At 40.3% G+C, this 25,881-nt stretch overlaps 3 protein-coding genes across 4 annotated transcripts in view; all 3 read left to right on the top strand.

Annotated features, from left to right (window-relative positions):
- The first annotated feature begins 56 nt into the window (after window positions 1–56).
- galns (galactosamine (N-acetyl)-6-sulfatase) lies at window positions 57–20,266 on the top strand. Of its 2 annotated transcripts, none has more exons than XM_046031957.1 (14): window positions 57–248; window positions 449–572; window positions 1,836–1,910; window positions 2,053–2,155; window positions 2,894–3,037; window positions 3,826–3,892; window positions 4,487–4,614; window positions 4,733–4,872; window positions 5,007–5,110; window positions 8,397–8,539; window positions 9,171–9,273; window positions 13,686–13,807; window positions 14,500–14,570; window positions 17,899–17,933. In XM_046031957.1, exons 1-13 carry the CDS (start codon window positions 132–134, stop codon window positions 14,567–14,569), a joined length of 1,440 nt encoding a protein of 479 aa, XP_045887913.1. In that variant the 5' UTR covers window positions 57–131; the 3' UTR covers window position 14,570; window positions 17,899–17,933. The 2 variants fall into 2 exon arrangements, with proteins under 2 accessions (XP_045887913.1, XP_045887912.1); XM_046031956.1 differs by lacking the exon at window positions 14,500–14,570 and adding an exon at window positions 19,743–20,266 and having other exon boundaries at window positions 63–248; window positions 17,899–18,016.
- A 486-nt stretch (window positions 20,267–20,752) lies between these two features.
- LOC123959200 (proteolipid protein 2) lies at window positions 20,753–22,249 on the top strand. Its single transcript, XM_046033138.1, has 4 exons — window positions 20,753–20,876; window positions 21,242–21,397; window positions 21,503–21,598; window positions 21,856–22,249. The coding sequence occupies exons 1-4, from the start codon at window positions 20,787–20,789 to the stop codon at window positions 21,964–21,966; spliced, it is 453 nt and encodes a 150-aa protein (XP_045889094.1). The 5' UTR covers window positions 20,753–20,786; the 3' UTR covers window positions 21,967–22,249.
- A 99-nt stretch (window positions 22,250–22,348) lies between these two features.
- The window catches only part of cmtm3 (CKLF-like MARVEL transmembrane domain containing 3), a 10,908-nt gene continuing 7,375 nt past the window's right edge, over window positions 22,349–25,881 (top strand). Inside the window, exon 1 of the mRNA XM_046033137.1 lies at window positions 22,349–22,625. Coding sequence (XP_045889093.1) covers window positions 22,509–22,625 — 117 coding nt within the window. The 5' untranslated portion in view covers window positions 22,349–22,508. The remainder of the gene's footprint in view (window positions 22,626–25,881) is intronic.

Below are 25,881 nucleotides of genomic sequence, written 5' to 3'. Positions count from 1 at the left end.
CTAAATTAATTAAAACAAACGCCTCAAAACAAGTGGGCTTCTGTGTATGCGCAAGTGTTGCGCTAAAGACACGCACGAAGGCAAACAAAGCACTTCCTCGAAGTTGATGCTCATATGACTACTTCATAGCAATGCGAGTTATGTCTGCAGTAACTCTGACTCTCTTTTATGCCGTAATATGTTGTTCCTTGACAGAAAAGCCACCAAATGTTTCACCTCCAAACATTATTATCATGCTCATGGATGACGTAAGTTACTTTTTACTTTGTTATATGTGTGCTTGTGACTTCAGCTCATCAAATCAGCAACACAGTTGAAAAGTGAATGAGTTTGAGAGCCCAAAATATTTTTCTCTGTATCTTTAATTCTCTCCGTCTTTGTTTGTGGATAAGTTGTGTATAAGCCGGACTTGTTAATAGACTCTCCACCCTTTCCCTCTGCTCTTCAGATGGGTTGGGGGGACTTGGGGGTGTTTGGCCAGCCCTCTAGAGAGACCCCCAACCTGGATGCCATGGCTGCTCAGGGCATGCTGCTTCCAAATTTCTACACTGCCAACCCGCTCTGTTCTCCATGTGAGTCAGCAGAAAATACAGAACCTAAACCAGCAGTTCCTGTTTTGCAAGATGTTAGAATATTTCCATCTCTCAGAGATGGAAATACAGTTGCTCTGCTGTACTTGTGTTTTTATTGTCACATTAAACGTTGGAATAATTGACTAGGGCTGGACGATAAAACAATAATGATTATTATTGCAATAGAATTTTCCTCAATAACAATATAACAATGTTCAATAATTGTTCAATAAATGTTTAATTTAATTCATTTGAATCATGAATTAATTAGTACTTAAGTTTTTCCATTAAGATATTTATTTGTTAAGGAAAAGGGACTGAAAATAGATTTTACTTAATTTTACTCATGCATACTTGTTGAAAAAAGTAATTGTTTTGAATGTTCCTACTCAGATGTGTCTCAGTGTTTGTCATGTTCTGACCATAAGGAATAGTTTAAAACCACAATAAACCGTCTGTTTTCTTCAACCATCACTCAGAATTAAAAATCAGCTTTTAAACTTGAAAGAAATAATTATTTGACATTTATTGTGATAATTTTTGCTATCGAATGATATGATCATTTTTGGCATATTGCCCAGCCCTACAATTGACATACCATAGGACAACACTTGTTATTTACTACAATTAAGCTTGCAGCATTAAAATATAGAATTCAAACATAGTACAATATGTTACAGTAATTATAAGCAGGAGAGCAGCTGTGGTGAGAAACCTTTAAACTCCAGCTTGATCATTTTCATGTTTTTATGTAACTTAACCGAATCTATTCATGTAAAATGCTTTGGATTTAGAATAGAGTTTAAGTATGTTCATGAAATTTTATAAAAACTCTGCAGATAAACTTCATAGCTATTGAAAGATGTTTATCTTTTTTTGAAGAAGAATTTTGGAGGTACAGGTTTTCACCTGACAGCAGTGGTTAGCGTACATAATTTAGTTGAATCACAGCCATTAATAACAGTTCATAAATGAAGGGTATTGGTCTTGTTAGTCACAGGAAACAAATTCTCAAAAAGCTGAAAGATTTTGATGTACACATTAAAACTGAGATGCAAGCCAGAGCAATTCATATAACTACGACAATAATGAAAAACTATTTTACAAGTTGGGCAGATTAATTTGTAATCTTCAGCGTAAGTGACATTGGTGCCGCCAAGAGTACTACAGCACACTTGAGTCTATTTGTTAGGCAGTAAAAAAGCATTTGGAAGACCAACGTGCTGAAATCCTAATGACTTTTTTATGTCATATTAACAACAGCCAGAGCTGCACTTCTCACTGGGAGACTGCCTGTCAGAAACGGTTTCTACACCACTAATGCCCACGCCAGAAACGGTACACTCTCAGTATACCCTTACTGTGTAATTTATGCAGCTGCAAATAATATGCATGCTTTGTCATTGCTTAGTCTATAATGTACAGTGTGCAATAAAGTAATGGAAAGTTTTGTACACAAAATTTTGACCTTTTTTTATAGCATACACACCACAGGAGATAGTGGGAGGAATCTCTAAGGATGAGATTTTGTTACCCCAGATGCTGAAGAAAAAGGGCTACGTCAGCAAGATAGTTGGAAAGTGGTGAGCTCTTTATCTTTCTTTAATCCAAGCTTTAAGAGGTTTCGAAAGTTTTAGAGTTTATGCTGATGATGACTGGTCATGGTGGCTGTGGCTCAGGAGTTCGAGCAGGCCAGTTTGAAAATACAGTAGAATATAAATAGAATATGCTTTATTAGAATGCTTTTTCCATGAATTAAGTGACTAATGCAGTATATTTGCATGGTTTAGCCAATTTATTACAAATCAGGTATACTTAGTATTACTGATGATCATTTTTGCATGGTATACAATCATTTTATATTACATTTATTTCCTATCCCTGAGGCATCCATTAATTTGTATTCCTTTCAATGTGAAGCTTGTTTAACATAAATAATTTATGACACACAATGCTATCTGCCTTCGGTTTTTGCTCTGCATTAATGCACCTAGGAATGATTACTTATTTAAAAATTCTTCACCATTTTACCACCAAACACTCAACTTTGCTGCTATAGATTTAAACCTGTCTCAACATTTCAAGCCCCTGCAAGTTGATTTAGACAATATACTGGAGTGAATGGAAATCAGTGACAACCTAAAGGTAGTAACTGTGATCAAACGTCAAAATAAATATCTTGTGCTTTCAATAATGGTGTGTAGTAGCACGAGCATATGTAATCTTTTAGTGATGGTCTAAATTTGAACACGCAAAAACATGTAGCATGATCCTTCAGTCACATTGACCTTACAGTGTGTGAGTGCACTTTGTCACCGCAGGCATCTTGGCCACAGACCACAGTACCTGCCTCTGGAGAATGGTTTTGATGAATGGTTTGGTGCACCAAACTGCCACTTTGGCCCCTACAACAACAGCATCAGACCCAACATCCCTGTTTACAACAATTCTGAGATGGTTGGCAGGTAATATCTCACACAAGCACTTAGATATACATAACAGCAGACAGAAACAGAGGCTGAAAATCTATAAAAATTTTCTTTCCCCATGACTCAGTGGAATAGTTTGGCTGGCTGCTCCTCTGGATGTGTTGAGTCTCCCCTCCTCTTCCTTCTCTGTACCAGCTGTGCTTGTGTATTCCATTTTCCGCCCATTTGTTTTCCCCAAAACAGCCATATGTGTATTCAGGGTCATTGGAACTAGCAGCCGGGCGTGTTTTTCGCTTAGCCGTGGGTTTAATCAGCGCTGCATACCTGGGCCCTGGACAGACTTACACACACACATAGACACGTATACACACAGACACACACACGCCCTCAAGAGACGGCAGGTTGCGTTGGCTGTATGTGGAGACACCTGGAGGAAGTGAAGCGTAAGAAAGAGAGATGCCTGTCACTGCTTCTCTGCTTGCCGCGCCACGCTTCAGTAACACCTCATAACAGCTCCCTCTGCTCCGCTCTGCTGAGACATCCCAAATATGTCTTTCACCAAAATCTCCCGTGAGCACAGTCCGCAAGAGGGAAATTTTCTTCCATTGTCTTAATGATATTGTCTGCAGTAGATTCGGTCATTTTAGAGGCAGATTGAAAGTCCTGACAATACAGTCGGGTCATTGTGAAATAATTATTTTATGTGGATGAATAAGCAGAGGAGAGATGGCATGGTGTGGCCTCAGCAGGTATTCAGATGGGATGTTGGCTAAGTAAAAATGAAGGTTTATTTAATGAATCATGTCAACCCACTTGATTTCCAGATTCTATGAAGACTTTAAGATTGACAGGAAAACTGGAGAGTCCAACCTCACACAGATCTACTTGTTGGTAAGTTCTGGCTCACCTGTCTTTTTTAAGCTGTCTCTATCTCAGACAATACAACCCTTTTAACAAAACAGCATACTAGCATAAGTGGATTGTTGACTTTTGCGCACACTCGTAGTAATTATCTCTGCTGCCTACGTCAGTCCCTCCCATTCTGGTTCTAAAGGGATCAAAAGCAGCCTGCAGAGACACACTACATGCCTGAGAGGTGTAATATGTCATCACAAGAAGAGGATGGATCTGTCAAGTAGAGCTTTGTAAAGCTCATATTAGCATATCTTATGGGACTGGACTGATTTCAGTAGCACAGTTATTAATGTGGCTGATTGTGGAAAGTGAAACAAAGGCAAAACTTTGAAATACCATCTTATATTTTTAGTTGTTGGTTTTGACAGCATTGCAAAAAACTGTCACAGTTTGGTTCAGTTTACTGAGTGTATTACATACTCAAAACATGGTTAGAATTAGTATGTGATAAGCAAGTGAGAAGGAGGTAATTTAATGTATATACAACTTGACAGCACTACTGTGAATGAAGCTCTAGTAAGTGGTTTCACATCTGCACTGACAAATCAATCACACCTCCCATCTCTACAGGAAGGTCTTGATTTCATACTCCGTCAGACTGAGGCCCAGCGGCCCTTCTTCCTCTACTGGGCAGCCGACGCCACTCACGCCCCTATCTATGCCTCCAAACATTTCCTAGGGAAGAGCCAGCGAGGCCGGTACATTTTATCATCCCTTGCTCTTTTATTGACACACAATCCAGCAGATGCATAAGGTTATCAATAAATGTATTTCTCATGGGGAATGATATAAGCTGTGATTGTCTTTGTTCTGTAGGTATGGTGATGCAGTGATGGAGCTAGACTACAGCGTCGGTCGGATCTTGTCAGGGCTGCAGACTCTAGGCATTGAAAATAATACCTTTGTCTTTTTTACCTCAGACAACGGAGCTGCTCTGATGTCCGGCCCAAACGAAGGTAGCCACTCGATTCAAATGCACACACACATACTCATTGACTCATTTTTCTGTTTGTTATCTATCATTTTCTATCCTGTATGTGTGTGATTTGATACATGTATTCATGTGATTTTGTGCTTCTGATTTTCTCAGCTGGCAGCAATGGGCCATTCCTCTGCGGGAAGGAGACCACCTTTGAAGGGGGCATGAGGGAGCCTGCCATTGCCTGGTGGCCTGGACACATCAAAGAAGGCACGGTGAGAATAACCCCCTTGATTTAAAGCTTTTACCAAGGAGCCTCCAAAAAGATCCAAGACCATCATTCACTTAATCATTACCATTTTCTCTAGGGACCAGACTGCACTCCAGAGCCATTTTCTTTTGTTGGTCTCTAATGTTCTGCCTATCAACAGGTACCGGTAGCTGAAATGTTCTCTGTAAAGCTGCAGGTGATGTACAGGAATATAAAGCAGATTGATATAGGAATAATTAAATCACTAATCCTTCCTTTTGAATGATTGTCACTTTTTTGTTTAATTTGTGTCTCATTTACCACTTTACATGGGCACAGTCATAATTGGCTCCATAACCAGTTAATCTTGACTATGTTCAACTTCTATCGAGTGATTGAACTCCAGAAACACGAAAGATAAACTATGTGATTGCGGCCACGAAGCGTGTGGGCGATTTTTCCACTGTTACCTCAAAAAATGTTTGGCTGGAATTAATGCCCCAAACTCTCTCTTTCCTCCCTCCCCATCTCCAATTTAACCCCCCACCCACACCGTGATCCTCTAAGCCTGTGCGTTCTGCAAATGACTTTTAATTGTATTAGGGGCAGCTGTGACACGGGGCTGTGACGCAGAGGGATTTGGTGGAGGAGCGAGCGGAGGCTGCAGTCTGCAGTAAGCCTTGCCCCTGGCTCATCTCACAGGGGTGTGCTGGGGCCTGATAGCACTGCAGAGTAGCGAGGGAGAGGGGGATTGGGAGCGTCTTAAGCGGCTAATCTGTTTGTGTGTTTGCTGAGGTTGGATTGAGCTGTAATGAGGACTTCAGTATCTGAATATGCCAGGCGCTCAGGATAAAGGAACGGAGGGGTGGGGGTGGGGGGGGTGCAGGAAAGGAAGCAAGGAAGAAGTAAAAGAGGTGACTGGTGTAGAAAAGAGAAAAGGAGGAGGAGTGCTAAAGACGCTGGCACTGCCACACTGCCAGGCATGATGTTGTGTTTGCAGGGCTTTGCGGCACCTGTGCCACATTATAATTGACCAATGTATCTGTGTATACATGAGTCATTTATCTTTTATTCCACATGCCTACATATATATGCATGCTTTTACATGTATGTTGGATTAGTATATGTGATAGAAAACTTTCTAGACCAGCGGAAGAGACACATTTGTAAATAATATTACCACCAACACAAAACACCTATGTGTGTGTGAGAACGAGGGTCAGTGATACTCCCTGAAGCTCTCTGGGGTTGGGATGACAAAAGCTGCTTTGTTGGAGCTACTGTACTCCACAGCTCTGGATTTAACACTCTTTGCTGCTTGGGAGGGAGGACTAACCAGGCACAGGGTCGCCCCCTCCCTTATTTGTAGTCTTCTGAAATCTCCGTTGATCTGTGCATTGAAAAGTCCATAAGCTCTTGGAGCAGAATGCGAACAACAAACCGCCATGCAAGCCTTTCTTAAATTGGGATTTCAGCAGGTTTATTGTACTGACTGAGCACAGATGCATCTTTGCAGCATTAAGATTTTTGGGGGGATGGGTGAATGGTGATAGAAAGACCACTTCCGTGTGTATTTCCACAACTCTTAAACAGACAAAAAAGCCTGTTATCTGTGGATACATCTGAGTGATGAAACTAATTTAGCTGACTTCTGTGAATGTGCTGGTAATTGCTGTCATTCACTCATGTTTAGGTGGATGGAAGGAGGTGTACTGGAATGAAGAAACATGGTTGGTCTGAAGCAGGTGCAGATTCAGCATTCTCCCAGTGCCGGGGGGGGGGGGTTGTTGGTCCCACAATGTTGTTGAGCGTCACAATCCCTTTTGTTGTGTTTTATCATGCAGCAGAGACACTGGCAGAGATGGGTATAGAAGCACTGCCTCCTCAGATAATCAACATCACATCACCAACAGCACAGAAACAAATGAGAGAAAGACAATGTGACGTTAATTGTGAGTGATGAGTCAGTAAAATAAAAGGAAAGAACAAAGGGTGAAGAAAGAATGAAGAAGTTGAGTATAGACTGCAAAAGAGGACAGAGCTAATAAGGAAGGAAATAAAAGATGGCAACTCATGAGATAAATTCCTATATCAGCCAAGTCTGAGCCTGAAAGTTTTGGTTTTTGGTCAAGTTATTACCAACTAAATGTCAGTTTTGCTTCTTCTTGTGTTCTTTTGTCCTGTCTTCTTTAATGGTTTGTGTGTTTTTTGAGGGGGACCTTTTAAAAAAAAAAAAAAAAGAAAAGAAAAATGAAATGACGGAGTAAATCTGTTAGTGTTTGTGTGTGTGTGAGAGAAAGAGTGTCTGGATGTGCAGATAGATCATGGAATGCATTGCAAAGCCTTTTCTGTGGCTAGTTCTGTGGATACAGAAGAAAGGGGAATTCATTTCAGTGCTTAGGAGCTTGTGTGTGTGAGTGTGCGTCTGTGTCTGTATGTGTGCTGGCTGCCGATAGGAGCACAGCGGCACATGGTGGTGCAGCTGCAGAGGCCTGATAGCGCTATCTGATTGTGAGCGTGCCGTCTCCCTCTAAGGCTCGCTCAGGAGAGAATGGAACGGAAGATCAAGGATGACAGCGAAAAAATGGCATTTTATCTGAAAATAGTTCAAAGTTTATAAATAAAATAAAGCTTTTCACTGGGACTGGGGGAAGGAGATAAAACACCAGCTCGCTCCAGCTCCAGCCGCCTGCTTGCCCGGGCCTTGTCCTCTCCCTACTTCCACTCCTCTTTTTCTTTGCCCCCCCCCCCCCCAAAAAAACAAAACAAAAAGTAATTTAGAAAGAGAGGCATTTTGTTTTTTGTAATAAACCTGCAAGCAGAGATTAGAGAGGAGTATGAAGAAATTCACATCTTTCCTACATGAGTACACACTAACACACTTCCTATCCTATTGTCCTATCATGACAATGCAGTGTTACCATGTTTGTGTTCATGAAGAAAATCCTGCATTAAAGAGAAAGCTTGTGGTATATCTTGAGCATAAAACGGTTAATTCTGGATTTGTGAAGTCTTTATTATTTGCTACTGGTGGCAGAAACATGAAGCAAGAGGTACTCAACAAGAGATACTGCCATTAAATTGTGTGTGTGTGTGTGTGTGTGTGTGTGTGTGTGTGTGTGTGTGTGTGTGTGTGTGTGTGTGTGTGTGTGTCGCATACAGCTACCAAAGATGAATGAGGACCAATTTAAGTCCTTGAAAGGACATTTAGCCAGTCCTTATTTCTTTCACTTTTTCTTCACTCGCAGGTTGTGTAAAATAGTTTCTCATACTGAAGATAGTGTTTGTCTTTTTAAAATTTCCTTTTACAGGTGAGTTTCCAGTTGGCCAATGTGATGGACCTGTTCACCACCAGTCTGGCTCTGGCTGGCATCAGCCCTCCTGATGATAGGACTCTTGATGGACTGGACCTGACATCAGTCCTGCTAAACCCCTCACAAACACTCCAAAACAGGCGAGTACACACACACTAGCTGTTACAGGATTTTACCAGTTGGCTAGAGATTTGTGATGTTCCTGGCCGTTACTTTAGTTCATTTTTCAGAATGCCTTTTATTGTTCACGATCACATCCCTGAGTGCGAGAGCAGTGTTAGTTTTGTCATGCAAAAGGTAAGACAGCATTTTTTGGCCATGCCTAATTCTTTGATTTAGGACCAAATATCTGAAAAAGTAATAACATTGCTATCAAATTTAGCTGTACTTTGTATTTAATAGTAATTAGCAAATTCTAGCACTCTACACTGAGATGATGAACATGGTAAATATTAAACCTGCTAAACATCTGCTATCATATCATGGCATGTTAGCCTGCTGCTGTTAGCATTGAGCTCACTGCTGTGCCTAAGTACAGCTCCACAGAGCTGCTAGTTTGGCTGTAGACTCTTTTATCTTCTGATGATGTGTGATTTTCACAGAGTTAGAAAGTACATATTCCTCCTCTTGAGAGAATAGGTAGAAAACAATGAGAGTAGACTTTAAGAGAAAAAAAGTTAATTTTTAAAACAGAAGTGTCTAATTTGGCGCAAATTCACCTGGGAAGAAACAAATCTAAGCATTATTTCTTCCTTTTCCCATCCTCAACAGGCCAATCTTCTACTACCGTGGGAATGAGCTGATGGCTGTGAGGCTTGGACAATACAAGGCACACTACTGGACCTGGAGCAACTCATGGGAGGAGTTGAAAAGCGTAAGACTCCCTTTTAACACAGCAACTCTGTCCCATCTCTGTTTGCTCAGTTCTTGATTTGCACTGCCACATCCTCCCTCTTTGTCTCTTCTAATCTTACTCAAACACACAAACACTTTTGCTGTTGGTGTTATCTTGAAACTGGCTCATCAGTTGACTGCTGTGTACATCAGAGCGTAATGAATATTAATGAAGAGCCCCCACATCGGCAAACTTACATCATTCATCAACCAGTTGACTTGTTTGTTCTAACTCCATTGGAGATTTTCTTCCTCTCCATTTACATACCGACATTGTCTGCTATAGACGGTTCTTTTGGCATCACGGTGCTCAAAAGGAAGAAACAAAGGCAGATACCAGCAGTATCTCTCGGCCATAATTACATCAATGTCGTGCTGATTAAATGTATCAGGAGAAATGTGAAATCTGACACTTGAGAAGCAGGATAGTGTGGTCCTTCTTTCTGTCCATGAAAACATGTTCTCCTGTCCTCCCTTCGCCTGCCCTGTTTTTCCTGTGATCCAGTTTGTTTTATGCCCCATCGGTCGCTTAAATTGCTCTCTCCTTCAGGGCAGCTGAATCAATAGCAGCCTCCTTTATCAACTCATGTGAACTGAAGTGGAACTTCACAAATAATGGCGTCTGATTGCTTGTGAGTTGCCTATCGATTGGTGTGTGTGTGTGTACATGAGAAGGAGAGAAAGGACGAGAGAAAACATGCACATGTATGTTCGGTTCTCCATATAGAAGTGCATGTCTGTGTGTGTATTGTTATGGAGCTCCTACAGGGGAGCATTAAATTCCCATTTACATTTTATAAACATATTAAACAAACTGACTTATGCACTCATATTCAGCTGTGTCACGAAGTCAGATTACGCATGAAATGTTTTGAAAATTACCTTTAGAAGGAAAATATGTTTCAAGGTCTAAATTATCTTGACCCTTAAAATCCTTATATAGGCTTCAATTTAACCTGTCTTGCAATAGAAAACCCCAATCAAACCTAAAAATCATGTTTTCCTGCCTGCTCCTCCACTTTGGTAATACTTATAAATATAATTTGGCATCTTGGCCCATAGTGAAAAATAAACAAGGGAAAATGTGTGTCTATGAAGAAGTACAAAATTACAGGTTAATAGCTGGGAGACATCTCGCTCTGTCCTGGCTGTGTTCATGCAGCTCAGCCATGAGGAAAATGAGAAATTTCACAGGCTTAAATGGCTCTCATCAAACGCTCTTGAGGCAGCGTAGTGATGTTAATATTGCAAAATATAGTTTGTTGTGACTTTATATCTCCTTTGCTGAGTAACCTATGCTACAGTAGGAACTCTTTGTAATATCTTTCAACCTGGCTAAATACTCATACTCATAAGGTGATAAATGAAAACGACACCTAGACACCTGTTTGTCGTACACTGGTTACTTATTTCATAAATTTTCAATCAACAAGAGGTAGACTGTGCAGTAGCTCAGTTTCGGGGTCTTGAGCTAGATTGGAACTCGTGACATTAACGCTGTTAAACAGCACCTACATCAGTGACTTTATGGCAAAAAGCATGTACATACATTACAGCAGTGTGCAGCACATAAAGACCTCCTGGAACCTATTGGCGTTTAGCAAATAGTTGACAGATCGACTGCAATTTATTTGCTAAATGTCAGTTACAGTAGTTATAAGTAGGAAGTACATATGTTTACAGTATATATTATTTTAAAGCAAAATTGTGTAGTAATTTTATCTTAAAACAACAGCTCCTCAAAATCATTTTGATGGTATACTGACTTGTAATAGGGTGAATGGCATCTTTGTCATTCCCACAGATCCCAGAACACCTGGTTTAGCTCTATGTAACATTGGAATCTTGGGCAGGAAACATATCACGGCGGTGTTATGCTTTATGGCACTATGTCACACACCAACACACCTCTTTAGCAAGCGAGCTATAAGAAGAAGCAAAAAGTATAAAATGTACAATGTAAGTTCTTTGAAAGAAGCTAGCTCGGTATTCTCAGTATAAATATCATGGCAGAGGCTGCAATAAGACCGAAAAAGATGTCAAGCAAAGAGAAAAAGACAGAGTGACCGAGTAGGAGACCAGACAAGAGTTAAAATCGGACTGGCTGGTATTCATTGGCTTTAGCTAGAAGAGCTGAAAGGATGCAGGAGAGATACTGAGCTGGCCTTCTTGCTGTTGGACTAGTAAGTTATAACTTATCAGCTGGCTTGCTTTGTCTTGTTACTTGTTGTTTGGCTGCGTTAGCAATGTTGTCGAAATCAGCCAGAGCTTTTCTCGATAAAGCTCAAGTTGATGTCAGCAAACTTACTAGATAACACACTCAGACATTGGTTACGTTACTGTATGTGATCTTGCATCGGTTACTGTCTAGCTTTGTTGGCTTGGCTTGCCACCCAACTTTCAAGCAACATTATGCTACTGCTAGTGGAGAGCGGCGCCGGTGTTGTGCCTGAGCCGGGCGAACAGGCAACATAACCAAGCTCAGCAGCCTCTATAGACACAACATTTGCTCATGGCAGAGGCAAAGAGACCGAAGAGGATGTTGACAGAGGTAGCTAAGAAAAGAAAAAGAGAGTGACCAAGCAAGAGGCTGCCACTTTGGCAAGAGCTTTGTGAAATAAAAGGCTGCAGGACAGTCACCGGGCTGGCATTCTTTCTGTTGGACTAGTAAGTAATGTCTTGTTACTATGTCTTGTGTTGTCGCACTTGCTTATGTTTGGCTGTGTTAGCAAAGTTGTTGATTTGCTAGTTTTTGATTGTAAGTAATGTAATAAAAATAAATGCACTTTAACAGCTGTCCTTATTTCTGAAATTTATAAATCACACCAATTCGGACATAACGTTGCTTTAAATAATATTCAGTCACAATCTAAAATATTTCCTCTTCCAAAATCCTGCCACCCCTGGATTCTTCTGCCCTTTATCTTGTAATAGCGACTGCTCTGCTCCAGTTTGAAAGCAGCCTTGTTGTATCCATAGCATTAATGTCAGGGGAGATATGGGGTTCTTGCTGTTATGTCTTGGGTACAAGAGACAGATTCAGAGAGATACACACAGCAGGCCTTTCTTGCTGCTCCTCTGGGATGAGTTTTTTTTTTTCCATTCTTTTCTGCATTTCTAAGCTGTTGGCTTCAAAAGACGGGACAAGTCTAGATGAGAGGAGGCGCTGCAGGGCGGGGGGTATCTTTCCTTCTCACTCTCTGTCTCACTCTTCTGTATGTATTTTGAGGTGCTCTGTTGAACGATCTCAGAGGGGGGCAGCAACAGCGCCTTACAGATGAATGCTTTCTCAATATTAGTTGTGCTCATCAAAAAGTGTGTGTGTGTGTGTGTGTGTGTGTGTGTGTGTGTGTGTGTGTGTGTGTGTTGAAGAAGGGGGCAGATCTCCAGGGGGTTCTGGAGGATTGAGTGTGACTCAATCAGGCTGTGATCACTGCCAGGCTCATGAGAATGGAGTCAGGGAGCAGGAGCGAAGGCTTGGAGAGATGAAGTAGAGCCAGCACAAGGAAGAAAAGTCCTCTATTTTGCCAGCGACTCAAACCCCTTTATGATGCACCAACAGTAGCTGCATAAATAGCACAACGGATTGCAAGACAATGTGCATATAGGCAATATTACAATGAGATTAAGCAATGAGCTCAGAGTAGCAAGGTGACTGCAAGCCTAAATCTGAACATCCAGATTTCTTTCGCCGACTTCAGTACCATACACACAGAGAAAAGCCTTGTGTACATGTGTTTCAACCAAACATATAAAAGATCAAAATATACCTTAAAAAATGACCAAATTGGACACACCATGGCCAAACAATATAGGAACATTCTATGAAATTATCTTTTTTTTTTTCATCTTAAATTTCACTTATGGGTTTTTTTCTATCTGTGGGACTGACCTCAAATCTTGTGTTAGGTTGCTTTGTAAAGAAAGGCTGATCTTCTTATTTAATTTATGAGAGCTTTGTAGTCAAAACAGGTCTGTTCTGCCTTCTTCTACGGTGGATTGCAGTCTTATTCCAGCATACATACCGGAGACAGGTGGTGAAAAGTTGTCAGCGTTTTAAAAATAAATAAATGTAAAATAACATCAAATACTTTAGAAACATAGAGAATGAACACCTCTCTGATCTGCGGGGTTTGTTCATTCTTCCTCAAATGTCAAATTTGACTCTTTTTGAGCATGTTTATAATCGTTGCCTTCAAAAGACATTATACTGTCAGTTATCAGTCACTAATCTCTGCTTGAGTTATATTATTATACATAGGCTATGCAACACTTCTGCATCCTTTTAATGACATAATTATTAGCTGATCTTGAGAACATATATTAACATCAATTTGTATTCGATTTAGTAAAAAACTAACAACTTGTGTCTTTGTGTGTTTTTTCTTACAGGGTGTCAACTTCTGTCCAGGTCAGGAGGTCCCAGGTGTGACTACTCACGATCAAAAAGAGCACACAATGCAGCCAATCATTTTTCACCTGGGTCGGGATCCTGGGGAAAAGTTCCCTATCAGGTTCAAGTTGAAAACTTCTACTCTGCTTATAGCTGATTTCCAGAGGGGAGGGGACGAAAAAATGAAAGTGAGAGGAGTCAGCCAGGAACAAGTGAGAAGATGAACAGGAGAGGGGTGAAAATAGGAAGGCGGTTTGCCTGTTGGTAGCACAGGATGTGTATCAGATCAATGCTGATTCAGTGGCATGAAAACGAAGGCGGTGGATTGATCCGCCCAGCCAGAGCGCGCCTGATTACACCCTTCTCTTTGTGATTGCAAACAGCTCCTTAAAGATCACTATCTGGCCCTCAACCCTCCGGTGCACCGCTGCAGGTTAAAATTGCAAGATAAATTGTCCAGGTCTAAATTGAGAGCGAGTGCTGTTTAATAGAGTTTTGTGTGTGTCTGCCTCAGCTCCGAGGAGAGTTAAGAATCGCAGAGAGGAGAGAGTGATGCCAGAGGACACAGGCAGCCAAGGCTGAACTAAGATTTTTGCTAAATAAGGGTGCAAAGATGGATGAGCGTCATCTCTTACTGCGTACTGTCAGAGCCGAATATTTATGTGATCTTTTAGAACAAATTTACGCAAAGCTGACACCATGACTAATACATTAAGACAATCTCAAAATCACTTTGATGAGAGAATTTTCCTTTTGTGCACAGTGTTGGCTTTGGCTCCTCCTCCTTTGACCTTTCTTTTCTGCCTTCTGCAGGTCTGCCTCTCGTATTTTGCTCTGGCCTTATCTCCTCTTCGCCTCCTGCTCGAACTCCTTTCAGTTCTGAAGTGAGATTGGATGATAAAACATTAATGTTGTTTTTCAGTTGCCCACCTTTTAGCCTCACTATTCACATGGAAGAATAAAAATAAAAAAAACCCAATCAATATGCAGCCGTGTGTTGTGCTGAGTGCCAGATGTTCGCACATACTCGAACCAAAAATGCACACTCCTTTTTTACTGGGGTCATTGAGTTTGTCTGCAAGGTCACACACATACACTGCTTCATGCACTGTTCTTCTTCTGTCCTCTCTCATCTGTACTATTGAGTCCACTTCCTCCAAACACGTTCCTTGTTACATTTCTCTGTCCACCTACTACTGGGCACCTCTGCTCACTTCTCAAAACTCAGCTGCTGTCTTTTTGCATCCACTGGGACCATTCTCTTCTATCCTAGGTGTGTGTGTGTGTGTGTGTGTGTGTGTGTGTGTGTACACATGTGTATGTGTGCGTTTTGTCCGTGTGCTCCTCGGTCCCCCAGCTGGACTAGCTGCCTGGCCATCATTAATCTCTGTCTGCACCTAAAGAGCCACTTAAGATGATGTAGGGCCTGTCTGCACACATACCTTCACTACTGTCGCAGCCTGTGATATAGCAAAGAGCACACACACACATAGACATTCCCCAGTCCAGAACAGTCACCCAGCAAAACAGCATCGATTCTTATTATGCAATCAAGGGAGAATTTGGAAAGAAACTACTTTCTAGTTGTCATATAACTGATTACAAACAGAGGCATTATTTGAGGCAAATTTGATTGGAGTTGAAGGATATGTTGGTGGCCCATCTTCCCTAGATGAATGACCCAACTTGGTCTGCGTCCACAACACAGTCCCACTGGATTTGTTCAAAGCCTTTTGCCGCCATCCACTCCGCCCTCCATCTCTGTGACCTAAGACTGTGAGGTTAACACATCCTACTTTCTCACTGCCTGTGCCTCAGCTCACGTCCTCAGATCCCCGATCATCCAGGGTGTAGTCCCAGCCCTAACACTGCAGGCAGCCAGCCCTTCACAGTCTGGCCTCATCTGCTGCCTGCCACCAAGCTCTTGTGTCCCCAATCAATAGTCCTTACTGAAGTGCTCAATTTCCACCGGGGTGGAGAAGATGGTGGAGGGGAGGTGTAGGCAGGACAGATGTATTTGATTGTCTCTCAATTCCCCCACCTTCTGCTACTGTGCGGTTGTTTGTGTGTGTGTGTGTGTGTGTGTGTGTGTGTGTTCCAGCAATAGTGTTATGAATCAGTAATCAGAGTGGTGACACACCTGAGCAATGCCCCCATCCCCCTTGGGTGCCATACATTATAAATCAAAAGACTCCATTTGCATACAGCCTGCTTATTATTCCAGAATTTGTCTCTACACCAGTGGGCTAAGGGTTATAATCATGATAATGAGCTGTGCTGACTGTGGGCTTTTTATTATTTGTTTGCAGAGGGGGCACAAACAAATGATATTATTAGTTTTTGATTTAGAGGTCTGCACTGGAAGATTTTCAGTGCATAGACAAAACAATAGAAAGTCTTGTGCAAGTTTCTCAATACATGGCATGCTTTGCTTGCAGACTTGTGTTGAGAACACGCTGATAAATCTCCTTTACATTTATTTCTATTAAGTTGCTTCATCACTTATCACAAAATGAATCGCAACAATGAGCACAGATAGTAGGGGAATGAAATATCCCTCTCGCTGATGCTCGGGCAAAAGCAGAATTTGTGATTTTAGATAGCTGAAGCAATTTAATCTGAATGTCTGATTTTGAACCGAGGGGAATAATCCGGTTTTTCCCTATCAGCTGGGGTCACAATGCGTAGATAGTTAGCTTATGATGAATGTGGCACACCAGGAGAGAGACTAATTGCAGCCAGTGCACTACCAGTCGAGTAATTGTAGGGGAAAGTAAAGACTGAGAGTATCAAGGAAAGGAGCAGGTGTTGGCTGATGGAGGAAGCCTTGCTTCCCTGTGGGAGATCTAAGAGGGAGGGTAGGTGTGAGCTGGACAAGGCCTGGGGTTATTACTCTAATTGACACTTCACCTCACACACATGCACATGTTCCCCAGGGGCCAATCAGAGGGTTGGGTTTGCAGTGGAGGGAGGATGGAAGGCTGGCACAGGTGCTGCTGGCGAGTGTATCAGGGGTGTAATTGCACTGCTGATATTTGTCTGTCCGTGTGTCACACCACCAGACGCCCACTCCCCCAACACACACACACACACAGCCCATTAACCCTACAGGTCCTATTGAGAGTAGCGTTCCTTTGAAAGCCTTCAGGGTCCCTGTGTTTTACACACTGAATATAATAATGCACAGAGGTGCTCAGGCTCGCTGGTGTCCAACAGCAGTAATTGAGAGACAGGGGATGGGATAGGGGTTACATAGTTCACCCTGCTCAGTGCGCTTTCCCAAAGGGTGCTTGAGTGGACAGCCAGTGTGTGTGTGTGTGTGTGTGTGTGTGTGTGTGTGTGTGTGTGTGTGTGTGTGTGTGTGTGTTTATGTTTGTGTTGTTGAAAGCTACAGCATGTCCCCACTCTGATATAATGAGCAAAGCTTGTACTGGATACATGTGCACAAAGCATTTACTGCACACATACACAGTGTGTAAGTGCGTATTCATATGTGTGGTTGTGTGTTAGGCTTTTCAGTTTAAAGTAAAACAACTGAAACAGATGGGCAAAACTGACTTGTGTTGATGTGGGAATGCTCTATGCATTAATATATAGGGAAACAAGAGCTGCAAACATGTGTCTATATAAATATATATATATATATATATATATATATATATATATATGTGAAAGTGTGTGTATGTATATTTACATGTTTGTGACCAGCAGATCCATTCAAACTCATTTGGTGTCATCTTTGTTGTTGTTTAAGCCATTGTTTCACTTTTTTATTAAAAACTTTAAATTTTGATTGTTTTAATTCAGGTATTTTAAATTTGTGAGCCTGTCACTGAAAAAGATTAAGTGAAGAAAATGTTAAGATAAAGATAAAGATAATTGACTATTTTAGAAACTGATTCATTGTTAAAGTCATTTTTCAAGCAAAAATGTCAAACAGCCGTTGGTTGTAGCTTCTTAAATGTTAGGAGTCACTGCCTGGTTTTGTCATGTATCATTGTGAATTTTATATCTTTGGGTTTTGGACTTTTTGGCCAGAAAAAACAAGACATCTGAAGACATCATCTTGGGATCTGGGAAATTGTGATGAACATTTTCTCTCTATTGTTTTACATTTCATTTCGATTAGTCTAACAAAACAATAATCGGCAGATTATAAATAATGAACTGTTATTTGCAGCCTTACTGACCATGTGTATTGTCTGTTCGCAGTGTTTTGACTAAGGAGTACCAGGATGTGCTGAGCAGGATCTCCCTAGTTGTGGAGCAGCATAAGAAGACTCTGGTGCCCGGTATTCCCCAGCTCAACATGTGTGATGTGGCTGTGATGGTGAGATTCACATAACATGAATAAATATATCTTTTTTACTTTACTTCCATTTTTTAATGTAAAAAAAGAAAAAATTATGTTGGGAAAGCCGGCTTTGTTGTATGTATATCCAGAGGCAGTGGAGCAAAGCCAAAGAGGCAGTTCAGTTTTCACCGCAGATACTCTATGTTTCTATTTATCCAGCAGCCCTCAAAGCTTGTGTTTGCACCTTATCTCTCTGTTCCCTCCATCACACTTGTACATCAGATACATTAATACAAAGAGAAATTGATAAAGCCTTTTATGAAAAAATTAAAATCAATATAAGTCTCTGAATAGAGTTTTTTTTCTCAGTTGCTGTCTGTTTTCAGTCTACATAAAGCCTGCACACTATGAATGTTCCACTTCACCAGATTTATCTTTTATTTTTACTGTTACTAACTTGGTCGCTCCAGAATGTGTATCAGGTTATTACCTTAATCTGGACTTTTACTTCTTCATTGTGTGTGTGTGTGTCTGTGTGTGTGTGTGTGTGTGTGTGTGTGTGTGTGTGTTATACTTGTGTGAAAAAAATAAATCTCTTTTAGGATTATTTAAAGCAGCTAAATTGAGCAGTGACTATTAACAGCTCAAGCACCAGAGATTGTGAACTACACTGCTGTGGATTAATTTGTGGCACTGCACTGCCCCCTTGTGGTGAAGAAAGTAAACACAATTTTAAGTGGTGTTAAAATGAGTAATGTTTGCATTCTGTCCTGTAACTTCCTATCCTGTGTCATGCAAATATATATATATATATATATATATATATATATCCGTTTTATGCCTTGTATCTTAACCAAGCCATTATCTGTTGCTGTCAGTATTCACATATTTGTGGGGGGATGCAGTTTCAGGAACACTTTCCATTGTTGTCTGTCATAGAGATGATTTTTGAATATTGAAGTATTTGTATTCCAGTGCCTTTTCATTCTGTTTTTCATTTAGAAGAAACAGAAATTTGACATAGTTAAGATTGGGTGTATTGAGATGTTTTCTGACTAAAATCTATACTGAAAACAATTGTGCAGGATGAAACCTAGTCTATAAGGTCGCCACTCAATCATGAGCTGATTGTTTTATAAATAAATTCTTCTAAATATGATAGAATTGCATGAACTGGCAATGGATAAAGCTTTGCAATTTCATGACACCGCGTACATTATCCATCGTCAACCGCTTATCCTGCTTACAGGGTCGCTGGAGCCAATCCCAGCTGACATCGGGCGAAAGGCAGGGTACATCACAGGGCCACAGATAGACAGACAAACAACCACTCACGCTCACACTCACACCTAAGGACAATTTAGGGTCACCAATTAACCTAGTCTGCATGTCTTTGGACGGTGGGAGGAAGCCGGAGCACCCGGAGAGAACCCACGCAGACACGGGGAGAACATGCAAACTCCACACAGAAAGGCCGGGGCAACCGGGGTTTGAACACGCAACCTTCTTGCTGTGAGGCGACAGTGCCCCCCGCATACATTATGTGAAAAGAAAATCCCAAACACGTATCCCTGAGGTACTGTTCCTAGCAAAATAAATATCTTGCATGAAGACACATGATATGCTAAGCCAGAGGAAAAGACTTGGAAAAAGACAGGACACAAAACAGCTCAACCCTTAAAAGACTGTTTTAAATCTTGCTGTAAGTATCTTTGGAACTTCATATTCCTGTGCTTACTGTGATGGCCGCTCTCTGTTACAGAACTGGGCCCCTGCAGGCTGTGAGAAGTTAGGAAAGTGTCTCAAAGTGCCCAAGTCTGAGCCCTTGAAGTGCGACTGGCCACACTAAGAGCAAAACTGATGAACCAGATGTGAAGATGAGGAAGCAAAACCTGAAGATGTGCCTTTCTACAAAGCAACAAACATCCCTATGTTTACTTATGTTTTTGAATTCTTTGTAAAATGGTTTATGTACAATTTTAAAAAGAAGGACATAGGGTAAAACCAAGGGAATGATTTTGGTATAACTACATTACATTGATAATGCAAACAGCTTTTACAGCTGTGATTTTAATGAGCCAACACAACTTCTACCTGTTCTAGATAAATGCATCAAGAGTCAGAGGTTTAAGTCATGACTAATTTTACTGATTTACAGAAAGGGAAATGTTTTAATTCTGTTCATATAAAGTAATTAAGTATACAGTGTTGGATTATTGGATTCATTCTGTATCCATTTTACATGTATACTGCAAAATGTGGTTTTTAATAAAGTTGTTTTTATTATTTTGTATCATGACTATTTTTGAGAGTGTAGATCTGCTACGTTCACGCATTGTGAGCAAATGCAGATGGCAAAATATATTGTTACTAACAAATTTACTGTAGTTCTGCTCATGGGTCTTCAAATACTTGTCTGTGTTCAGTGAGTAAAAACTAAAACCTCTAATAACTTGTGGTCCAACACCTAGTGATATTGCTTCAGATGATTCATCATGATGTAATGAAAAGGCTAACATTATCTTAAATATGCCCGTTTCAGTTTTACAAACTAAACTTTCTATGTACTTTGACAGATAACTGAACTGAGATTCTTCTATGACTCTGATCTTTTCCTGTAAAAGTCAGAGCACACATTCATGCATGTATGTCTCGTTTAGATTTTTTTAGTATAAGTGCCAAGTAGCTGCTGGTGTGAAAATATTGCACATATTCTTACAGTCATTTCCTCTACAGCTGAAAGGAAATTGCTTGTTTCAGGAAACCGACAGAGTGAGCTGTCTTTTGCAAATGGAATCGCACAGTCATGTCAGACGATCAAAATGAACGACTGACTATGGACGTGGACACTGCTTTTCTCAAATCCAAGAGGGGAATCCTGAAAGTAGCAGAGATGGTGAGATAATCTTATAACGGAAAGTTTGAACATTTTTCCCTTTGCAACAGATGTGCTGAAAAAGTTAAAATGTGCTGACAATGTCCAGTAAAGGGTTACAGATACAGTACGTGAGGCAATATCAAAGTATCACAAGTTTGCTGAATACTTCATTTAACTATGTTACTAGACGCATACAGCATTTTAGAGGCTCAAGGACCAACTGAATCAGTTGTCTAAAAATGTGGTGTGGAAACAGTTCCTCTTTCTCTACATAAACTGGAGTTTGCAACATGTTGTATTAAGGAGGGCAACGCTAGTATCAGAAGATCTGATCTGCTTGAAGTTAATGGTATTACAATTTAATCTCTCTTTTTCTGTTTTAGGTGACTCTGTTTGTGGCATTTGTGTGTTTCGCTGCAGCATCCACACCGAAGTACATAGCAGCCACAGTGTTGGAGTTTCTGATCACTTTGTTTTTGTTGTTGCTGTATGTGCTCAAGCTCAACAAGAGGCTGACTTTCTTCTTTTGGCCTCTCATTGTGGGTGATGTATTACAGCGCGACTTTATAATATAATTCAAGTTTTTTTTACGCGAAATAGCTGTATGTGTTGCATTTAGAGTTCTTCTCTTTTCTTGTCTTCAGGATGTTTTTAATTCAGTGTTTGCAGCAGTCTACTTTATTATTTTGAGCCTGGTGGCTCTGACTACATACACTGTCACAGGCACACTGGTTGGAGGGGTGAGAAATATTTCTTTACTCTATAATTGCAATATGAATTGTGTGGGTCAATTTTATTATAATGTTTTTATTTCCCTCTATACACTGTCAATAAAACCAATGTCCAAACATGGCTTTTATCTGTGTACATGAACATGTCTGTATACAAGTCCTTTTGGAGATTTAGCTTTTAAATCTCACTTACACACACACACTCTGGACACTGGATTTGTTGACCTGATGGTGCATTTATTTTGAGATCTGCTCTCTATTTGCAGATAGTTGGGTTCATGTCGGCTGGGCTGCTGTGTGTGGACAGCTATACGCTTTTCAAGAACATCACATTCAACAAGCCAAGAAGTGAAGTCCAGAATGTAGAAAGGCAATGAATCAATTAGAGTAATGAATAATGTACTATTGTATGTGAGGTTTAACAAATCCCCTACCATTTATTACTTTGCCATGAGCAGTGAAATCTGAATAGGCTACTGTAAGGCTTATTGTACAATGTGTTTCACAACGCTTCAACCGCATCAAAGTTTGTAACAGTAGGCTACAGCACATTTCACATTCCAGCTGTTATTCAAGCTGATTCTTGAAATATGTTTTATTGGTGCTTACATACCGAATGTGTACAACTAATATCAATAAAGACATTTATTTGCCTTGTGACATCACGAGTAGGATATTTGTGTGGCTCCGGGTGTGTTTTTTGTGTGCAGCTGGGGGCATCGCATTTCACATCTGGAGAAAGCAGATGTTACGCTTTTTTGGAGCCCGTACTGCGTTTCCGCGCTGTCATTGTTTCCGTTTCCACCTCCGAGAAGCCTCACGCCTCCACATCTCATTTTTTTGTTTTGCCCTGAATCCGTAAAGTTACGTGAGGTTCGGGCTATCTGAAGTTTGAGGAGAGTTAAAAATCTTTTCAACAATGGGGGACATCGAGGCTCCCAGCTCGAATCAGCCGCGCCAGACTCTCCTACTCTCTGTTCTTCCGAGCAAAGAGTTCGTCTCCTCAAGGAAAGGCATGCTGCTTATTGCTGAAGTGGTAAGAAATGACTAGAGGATCACTTTTGAAACATATCAAACTGTGTTAGTGTGCCATTGTCTCGCCTTAAAGCGCTCTGCGTTTTGGATATTTTGCTGTGTTCTAGTAGCCTAGTTATGGAGCGATAGTAATGTGTTGCCTTAATCAACATTTAGAAAGAACTTTAACAGACTGTTTAACTGCCACTTGGAATATAGGCCGGTCCGTTTCTGTAACAAGGTTTCCATTAGTATGCGAAAGGGAGGAGCAGTAGGCTACTGGTTTATAGCTACTATAGTTAGGTAAACGTCTGAAACTTGGGATAAACATTTGAAATAGATGCACAGCACATAGACATTGATTGTTAGGAGTCCTCTGTCCTGTCAGTGATCCAGCTAGGCCTATAACCTAAGCATCTTTCAAACGCTCAGTATTGTGTCCATTTGTGCATAATCAGTTTAATCAGCTAATGTTAAAATTCATAGTTACTTTTTTATTCACTGTTCAAGTGGATCTCAAGTAACCAGGAAGTGTGTGTTGGTGTTAGTGGGGGTAGTGGCAAACTGACTTTATTTGAATTGCCATTGCCAAAGCAAGTGTAAAAATAGAAACAATAGCAATATTTTAATAAACAAAATTAAAACTTCTGTTTTAATAAACAGAAGAACCGAAGAATACATAGAAGAAAAATCCAATATATAGTGGTATATAGCTATAAACAGTACAATACAGATAAATACAGATAAGTAAAACATGATTTAAAGTAAAATAGAAAAATGGAGACTTGCACTTATAAATAACAAATAAGTGAGAACTATATAAAGACTGCAACATTTTGTTCTTGCAGTAACTGTATCACAGTATCACAAAACAACAGTATCACTTCCTGCAGTGTTAAGAATGGTGTTCTAAAAACTATCACATTTGTGTCATGTGACATTCAGCTCATGTTGAGCTGTGAGAGAGCAGTCATCTTCCCCACAGTCATATCCTTCACTCTGCTGCCATAACATGTAGCCTGGAGCACAGTTCTCACTGTGTGTGAATGCAGAACTCAACAACCCCCCCCCCCCCGCACCCACCCTAACTCAAATATACAATACAGCTTCTTTACTGCTACTTAACAATGTGACTGTGATCTTCAGCCCGAGGATAAAACCCTACTGTACAACTAAACTAAATACCCCATTGGCCTCCACTGACAGTAGACAGCAGAAGTGTGTCCAGCTGTGTGCATGTACGTGTTAAACGTGCATAGAGTGATTCAAAGCTTTAGGACATTTCTGACACTGTGCAGGGTTTCTGTCAGTTGAGGTACCTCACCTGAAATAAAGACGTCCCCTACTAAAATTAAAGACAATTAATACACATTCAGGAAAGATAACGTTAAGTATATAAAATGAGACTGGCTGTTATGCAGATTTAAGAAATAGTTCACAAGACGAGATGTGCTGTGTGTCTCACCACCTCTTTCTGGGAGAAACCCTCCTGTATGTGTGTGTGGTGAGAGTGTGAGGTGACACGAGACTTTGTTTATCATACTGTATGGTTCCTTATGGTTGAACTGCTTTTATCTTTTGCCTTAAAAGGGTCCGTTTAAATGCTAAATTATGAATAAATAAATAAATCTTATTTACCTATTACCTAGTAATATCAAGCCATGCACATTTGGGTTGTATTTATTCATGTTTTAAGATATCCTTCTCGGAGATTTCTGCCACCATGTTAACACAATGCAGGTGAATAGAATTTCATTTGTGGTACTGACATCACTGAGAAATTGCATTTTACAGCAGTGTTTATTTACAGAAACAGTGTCCCTATAACTCCAGAAAATGTATGGCTGTACTGTATGTCTCTATTATGATTTTGATATATAGGGTGATATAGTCCATTTATAGAACATTCTCACAAACTGATAACTAGTACATTTTGGCTAAGCCAGCAAATTAAATACCTGAAAAATAAAGGTACATTTTCACATTGATACAAAAATGAAATAAAAATCCAATGCTGTTATTAAAACAGTCAGAGATTTGCAAAATTGCACTCGCGATGTTGTAATACAACCAGAGATAGTAAGAGGATAGCTACCACTGTATAACAGTATGATGAAATCTCTGATGGTTGAGAAATCCATCCAGTGTACTGTCATATCAACCAACCCTAACTGGAACTTTTGCAGAAGAAATTGTCCCTTTGAAGACTGTTGATGGTGAGGTCTGTTTATCCAATGTGTAATTAAATGCTGTGTAATGTTTCACTGCTATGACCAGCTAAAAAAGAGCAAAGGGCATCCTCATTGTATTTGATTCAGGGCAAAAATCTCAAAGACAAATGTCCCAAATCCCAGACAGGCCCTTTACAATACTAACTGCACTCAGAAAAAAGTTCAAGTTTTAATGGTAGTTGAAAGGTGTGGAACACATGTACATTTGGATTGATTTGAGTGTACTCTAGGTTTACCAATGGTATTGAATTACTATTCACATACTGTAATTATATTCCTGGTATTTACTGTATTGTGCCATGTGCACCGTGTAACTGTGCAACCTCTTTGCTGTAGCTGGGTTGGAATTCTTACAATATAGTATCACAGTTATATTGTCTTTTTGATAAAATTTAAAGCTTAGAGCAGTGTTATATAGCCCTACAGTCACTGAACTCAACCGTTAGATGTGGGTCTGCCAAGTGCAGCCCATATCTTTACCATTCTTGGAAGTATTAGTCACATATCCTGCTGAGCATGCATTATTATACACATTGTGTCAGACTGCCATGCATTTCTCATTAGGATTCTCAATCTCAGCCAGCAACATATTTAGATTCTCAGCTAAATATGTAATGTGTTTCTGGCCTCAGGATTTATGATGTTTTTGTGAGTTAAAAGCCCACATATGCAGTTACAGCGAGTTTCACTACCTTCACTACCTGCTCATTTGACTCATGATATACCTTTTAAGGTATAAGTAAAGTAAGTAATAGAAAGTAATCGATTCTGTTGGGCCCCATTTGATCTCTGTTTTCAACAGCTCCCTATCTACTGGTTGTGTCCCTGATTATTTTAAAACGGCTTGCGTGAACCCACTTTTAAAGTAACCTGGTTTAGATCCCTCCCTCCCACATAATTTTAGACCAATTTCAAAACTGCCTTTTATTGCAAAGATTCTAGAAAGAATTGTGTCCAAACAGCTGCTCACTGTACTGGAAAATAACAAAATATTTGAAAAGTTTCAGTCTGGTTTTAGGAAGTACCACAGCACTGAGACTGCCCTGC

This window comes from Micropterus dolomieu, linkage group LG20 (assembly GCF_021292245.1).
Source record: "Micropterus dolomieu isolate WLL.071019.BEF.003 ecotype Adirondacks linkage group LG20, ASM2129224v1, whole genome shotgun sequence".
In the NCBI taxonomy this organism is placed as follows: domain Eukaryota; kingdom Metazoa; phylum Chordata; class Actinopteri; order Centrarchiformes; family Centrarchidae; genus Micropterus; species Micropterus dolomieu.
The sequence above is the reverse complement of the archived record's forward strand: the minus strand, read 5'-3'. Positions and strand labels throughout refer to the sequence as shown.

Excerpts from the sequence above, each read along its gene's own strand:
- galns (XM_046031956.1), top strand. The coding sequence starts at position 132 with ATGCGAGTTATGTCTGCAGTAACTCTGACTCTCTTTTATGCCGTAATA. Across the intron at positions 249-448 it reads TTATCATGCTCATGGATGAC|ATGGGTTGGGGGGACTTGGG; the intron begins GTAAGTTACTTT and ends TCTGCTCTTCAG. Across the intron at positions 18,017-19,742 it reads TGTGTGATGTGGCTGTGATG|AACTGGGCCCCTGCAGGCTG; the intron begins GTGAGATTCACA and ends TCTCTGTTACAG.
- LOC123959200 (XM_046033138.1), top strand. The coding sequence starts at position 20,787 with ATGTCAGACGATCAAAATGAACGACTGACTATGGACGTGGACACTGCT. Across the intron at positions 20,877-21,241 it reads TCCTGAAAGTAGCAGAGATG|GTGACTCTGTTTGTGGCATT; the intron begins GTGAGATAATCT and ends TTTCTGTTTTAG. Across the intron at positions 21,398-21,502 it reads TCTTCTTTTGGCCTCTCATT|GATGTTTTTAATTCAGTGTT; the intron begins GTGGGTGATGTA and ends TCTTGTCTTCAG.